At 38.6% G+C, this 5361-nt stretch overlaps 1 protein-coding gene across 1 annotated transcript in view; it reads left to right on the plus strand.

The window, feature by feature from the left end:
• The first annotated feature begins 563 nt into the window (after window positions 1-563).
• Window positions 564-5361, plus strand: part of ZMIZ1 (zinc finger MIZ-type containing 1) — a 107995-nt gene continuing 103197 nt past the window's right edge. The window contains exon 1 of the mRNA XM_029285885.1: window positions 564-653. Coding sequence (XP_029141718.1) covers window positions 591-653 — 63 coding nt within the window. The 5' untranslated portion in view covers window positions 564-590. The remainder of the gene's footprint in view (window positions 654-5361) is intronic.

Genomic DNA, 5361 nt, shown 5'->3' on the forward strand with positions numbered 1-5361 from the left:
TTTGTTTAATCTAAATGTATGTGTTATATGAATGCTGATTTAAGCTTAGTCCAGGTAGAATTAGAATTATCTTTGTGTGCATAAGAAAACAATTCTTCATGTACACCTTCAATGGGATTTCACTTCTGGAGTTAACTATCCATCGTACATGGGTTTAATTACATTAGTGTTTTTCCTCCCGAGTTTCATCCTATTAAAAAGTCTTTTGTCACCAATCTAGTAGAAGAGCCAGTATTGGGTTAAAGAAGAGATAAGGGCAAAGAAAAATATTTTAGAGTGAGATTGTGAAAGACTGCGGTTGTAATGTCCCCAAAGATTTAGACTCAAACTGGAAAAAGGCACCCTTTCCAAAATAGAAAATTTCCTTCGTCTAACTAGCTTATGCTATGAATCCTTACGCTCTGGTTACTTAGGAAATAGGGACCAAAAGAAGTGGTAACATTCAAGATCTTAAATCCCATTAGAATTTGCAGAATTGTAACTTACTGTTCCATTAGTGATTAATTTTTTTTTTATTATTTTATTTTCGTATCTTTCAGCCTGAGGGATTTTAATGGCTTTCAGGTAGAACTGAAGTGGAGACAATCGAAATGAATTCTATGGACAGACATATACAGCAAACTAATGACCGGCTGCAGTGTATAAAACAGGTAAATTAAAGATATCTCGTTGTGGGGGGGGGGAATTGGAGCGCTCAAACCGTTAAGGCATTATGTGTAACAAGGAGTTTGTGTCAAATCCCTTATTGTGATGGCGGTTCTCAAATAAGTTTCCATTTCTTCTTGAAATGTTCTCTATCCCAAATTGCTCATTCTGGAAATGTGTTTGAGAACAGAGTGGGACGACTCGCCGCAGAGCAATTCAGCAAATACAAAAGTTAAATTAATTTCAATGGAACCGTGGCCAATAATACTAGTAATAAAATAAAGAAAACTCAATCCAGAAATACAAGAGTTACAATCTTTTCGACAGAAATGTGGTCAAAAATTATTAAAAGTAACTGAATGAAAGGATCAATACAGATGTTCTATTGGCCTGCCGTGAGCTGGCTGTGGGGCAGTGGGAAAGGGCAGCGTAGTCTATATAAAACTTCATGAGATGCTATAAAAAAAATCAGCAGATTCGCACCAAATTCTGTATATATACTGAAATGTCCTTACTTGGAGACTATTGTGTAAAAAATGGATCCAGTGTGGAAGGTTACAAAGAACATGAAAAAAACAAACAAACCTGTGTGTCATATTTTCCCCTAAAGTAAATAAATTCTTGGACACCTGTTTTTTTTGTTATTAAAAAATGTGGAATGTTTGCTAGAAGGCTTGTCTTCAGGACCAATTTACGGAGGAACAACAAAATAAGTTCCAAGCAAATGGCATACAAATTAAAAATTAATCCTCCTTGTCATCTGAATGGGCAAACGACTGGAAAGCATGATTAAATATGAAAGCGTAAAGCAGATGGGCTTGGCGAGAATGAAATCAGTGTCACTTCGGGCAAATCCTGAAAACGTAGTCTCCTTAAGTTGAATTCAGAACCTGGCTAGGTTGCATCTGATAGTCTTTGCAAAAAAAAAAAAAAAAAAGAGGGGAAAAAAGTGAGAAATCCTTCGTCAAGTACTTTTAATAGGTGCTTTTATTGATAGAATCATCATCATCATAATATATTTGCATGAATTGAAGAGAAACAGCTTGGGAAAATAACGAAATGTCATGATTTGCAAATTGAAGTTGAGCGATTGTGGAGGAAGAAACTAACAGTTGCCCCTATAGTAATAGGAGACCTTGGAGCAATACCCAAAGGGCTGCCGGAATACATGGAAATTTTGAACTTATTAGACCTGAATATTTTGACTTGGCAGAAAACCAGCCTACTTGGAGCCGCCTATATACTCAGACGCTACCGTAACAGCTCTTAGGATCCTTGGTTAGGACTTGAACTGTTGAGTTTTCACCAGTCCCAGACTGTGAATCAAATAGAAGATTATATCTTAAATAATAATGATAATGATAATAATGATGATGATAATAACAACAATAATAGTATAGTAGTAGTAGTGAGGGTGGCAGTATCTGGAGAAAGCAGACTAGAAGAGAAAGAACTGGAGAAGATAACAAAATACAAAGACCTACAAATAGAAATAGAACGACTGTGACAAGAGAAAGCAAAGGTAGTCCCAATAATAATAAGCGCCTTGGGTGCAATCCCCAAACAACTGGAGCCCCACTTGAACACCGTCGGCATTGACAAATTCGCCACCTGTCAATTGCAAAAGGCAGCTTTACTCGGAACTGCTTCCATCCTGCGGCGATTTCATTAACACCATCCAACATCCAGGTCTGCTTATCCCAGGTCCTTGGAAAAGACTCGATAGGTAGACCAAAATGCCAGTCTGAACATCTGGCTGACTATGCGATAAACCATAATAAGAGAATAACAGAGTTGGAAGGAACGTTGGAGGTCTTCTAGTCCAGCCCCATGCTCAAGCAGGAGACCCTAGACCATTTCAGACAGATGGCTGTCCAGTTTCTTCTTAAAAACCTCCACTGATGGAGCACCCACAACTTCTGAAGGCAAGCTGTTCCACCGATTGTTCAAATGTGTTGTAAAGCTAGAAATTGTCAGAAATGATGTAGGGTGTCCTGCTTGGGTGGTGAGGGGGCGTTTGGACTAGATGACCTATAAGGTCCCCTCCAACTCAATTCTAATTCTAATTCTAATAATTCTAATTCTAATAATTCTAATTCTAAAATACAAAAAAGCGTAAACCAAACGGCCAAGATCTTGAGTGGGATGGTGGCCGTTACGCTTCTTAAGAGGAACAGCACACCATTTAAAGCATGAATGAAACATTTGGGGGCATCTAATAAAAAGCCCCCTTTTTACAACCCTGGATGGAGCTGAGTGTTTACGGGCCAGATATTTGGGGAAACCTAACGGTGTTGAGATTTCCATATTACTGCATTTGGAAGCCCTCTTTTGTTTGGAAAAGTTGGTTTCTCCCAACTTTTCAGATCTCTTTCTTCCTCGGCCCTTGAAAACCTTTTCACATTTCTCATAACCTTCCAAAGTTCTCCCAAAAGTCAGGAGGGGGGGGGGAAACAACAACTCAATAGTCTTCTTTCTAGTCCGGATGCGAAAGGATGTCGACAGTTTAAAAATGCATCGGAAAACAGAGGAGGGGGAGAGATGGGGAGAGGGCTCATAATTCTTCTGGCTTCAGTTGCTGCACATTTTGTAGACTGGCTGGCAACAGTTAGTATTTCAAGGAGACAGGCAGCCTCTACTCCTGCCTTACACAAGGATATAAATGGTAATCTAGTCTGCTTGGCGTATCAAGTTCCCGCAAGAGGTCAACGGACGTTTCTCTGTTTTTAACCCCGACATCACCCTTCCGTTGCCGCAAGGGATTCCACAGCCTTTGAAAAAAACCACGCTGCAATTTGCTTCTCTCCCTCCACCCCTCAGGTAGTTCTTGACTTACAGCCCAACTTAGCCCAAACTTTCTGTTGCTAAGTGAGACATTTCCCCCCCCCCCCGGTCAGGTTTGCCCCTTTTGATGACGCTGCTTGCCACAATTGTTGCTGAGTTAGAGAGTTGCAGAGGCCACTTGGAGGAATGCAGTGCATTAACAACAACAACAACGATAACAATAATAATAGAGTTGGAAGGGACCACGGATGTCTTCTAGTCCAACCCCCTGCTCTAAATTTTAAAATTAATTTTAAAAGAAGGCAAAGGACCAGCAGTCTGCAAGGAGTATAAGTCCTTCCATTCCCCACCATCCAGTCAGAGCGGAAGAAGCTTCTTGGATGAGAAGCGAAACGTCTTCAAAGAAAAAACAAGAAAGTCCAGTGGCCTTCTGAAAAAAGCATCTTTGGGACATCAAACTCAACTGGACTCTCTTGGTTCCCCCCCCTAACACTTTGTAAACATTTTTGCTTCTCATCCAAGCAGCTTCTTCAGTTCAAGAGACAATTTTGAGGAAGAGATGGTTGGTTGTTTTCTGACGTTCCTTGAGGCATTCCTGCAAGGGGAAAGGAAGCGGTCTGTCTCCCAGAATAGATTTTAAATATGCATTTTGTTAATTAAGGTGAAAAAGAGCTCATTTTTGTTCATGTCCTTAGCCCAGGGGTGGGGAACCTTGGCTCTTTTATGACATGATCTATCTATCTATCTATCTATCTATCTATCTATCTATCTATCTATCTATCTATCTATCTATCTATCTATCTATCTATCTATCTAATCTACTTATATCTACTAGCTATCTAATCTATTTATATTTACTGTTTATATCTATCTATCTATCTATCTATCTATCTATCTATCTATCTATCTATCTATATCTATTTAGCTAGCTATCTATATCTATATCTATTTAGTCTATATATCTACTATCTATATCTACTATCTATCCATTTAATCTATTTATATGTATCTATCTCCATCCGTCCATCATCTATCCATCCATCTAATCTATTTATACTTATTGTCTGTCTGTCTGTCTGTCTGTCTGTCTGTCTGTCTGTCTGTCTGTCTGTCTGTCTGTCTGTCTACATCCATCCATCCATCCATCCATCCATCCATCCATCCATCCATCCATCCATCCATCCATCCATCTAATCTATTTATACTTATTGTCTGTCTGTCTGTCTGTCTGTCTATCTATCTATCTATCTATCTATCTATCTATCTATCTATCTATCTATCTATCTATCTATCTATCTATCTATCTATCTATCTATCTATCTACCTGCGAAAGAGAGAACATGCAACTCATATGAATTACACCTAATTAAAGGTTTCTTTCTTACAATCCTCGGGGGGTGTGTGTGTGAGTTACCACGAGTGTTGTGTGTGCTTTCATGCACTCTGAAAATCCAGCTCTTTCAAAGGGCCTACTTTGGGTCTGAAGTATGGATACAACATCTGAGACCCTGTCAAATCTGTTTCCATTTGACTTATTTCCGACATGGATTAGCAAGGATTCTCCGAGGCTGTAAATCAAACATGCCAAGGCTGCAGCAAGCTTGTGTATTACGCTGAGTTCCCTGCAAACATTTTAATATCTGTCTAATTTTATGAGTCCTCTTCAACCTAGGATCCTTTATCTCTTTTTTCTGTCTCTAGTGCCTCTTCCCTAGTGAAGTGTGCTCAAGACAAAACTGTCACAATGATAAAGGCGTACCTATGAATATTCCAGAAAGGGTTGATCTTTCCTCCCAAATATGTTTTCTTTCCCCCAGCAATTGAGTTAACAGGTCAGTCTGTCAATAAAATAATAATAATAAAATAATAAAAAAATAAAAAAAATAAAATAAAATAAAATAAAATAAAATAAAATAAAATAAAATAAAATAA

The sequence above is a fragment of the Protobothrops mucrosquamatus genome, unplaced genomic scaffold, assembly GCF_001527695.2.
Source record: "Protobothrops mucrosquamatus isolate PMUCROS unplaced genomic scaffold, P.Mucros_1.0 scaffold2420, whole genome shotgun sequence".
In the NCBI taxonomy this organism is placed as follows: Eukaryota; Metazoa; Chordata; class Lepidosauria; order Squamata; family Viperidae; genus Protobothrops; species Protobothrops mucrosquamatus.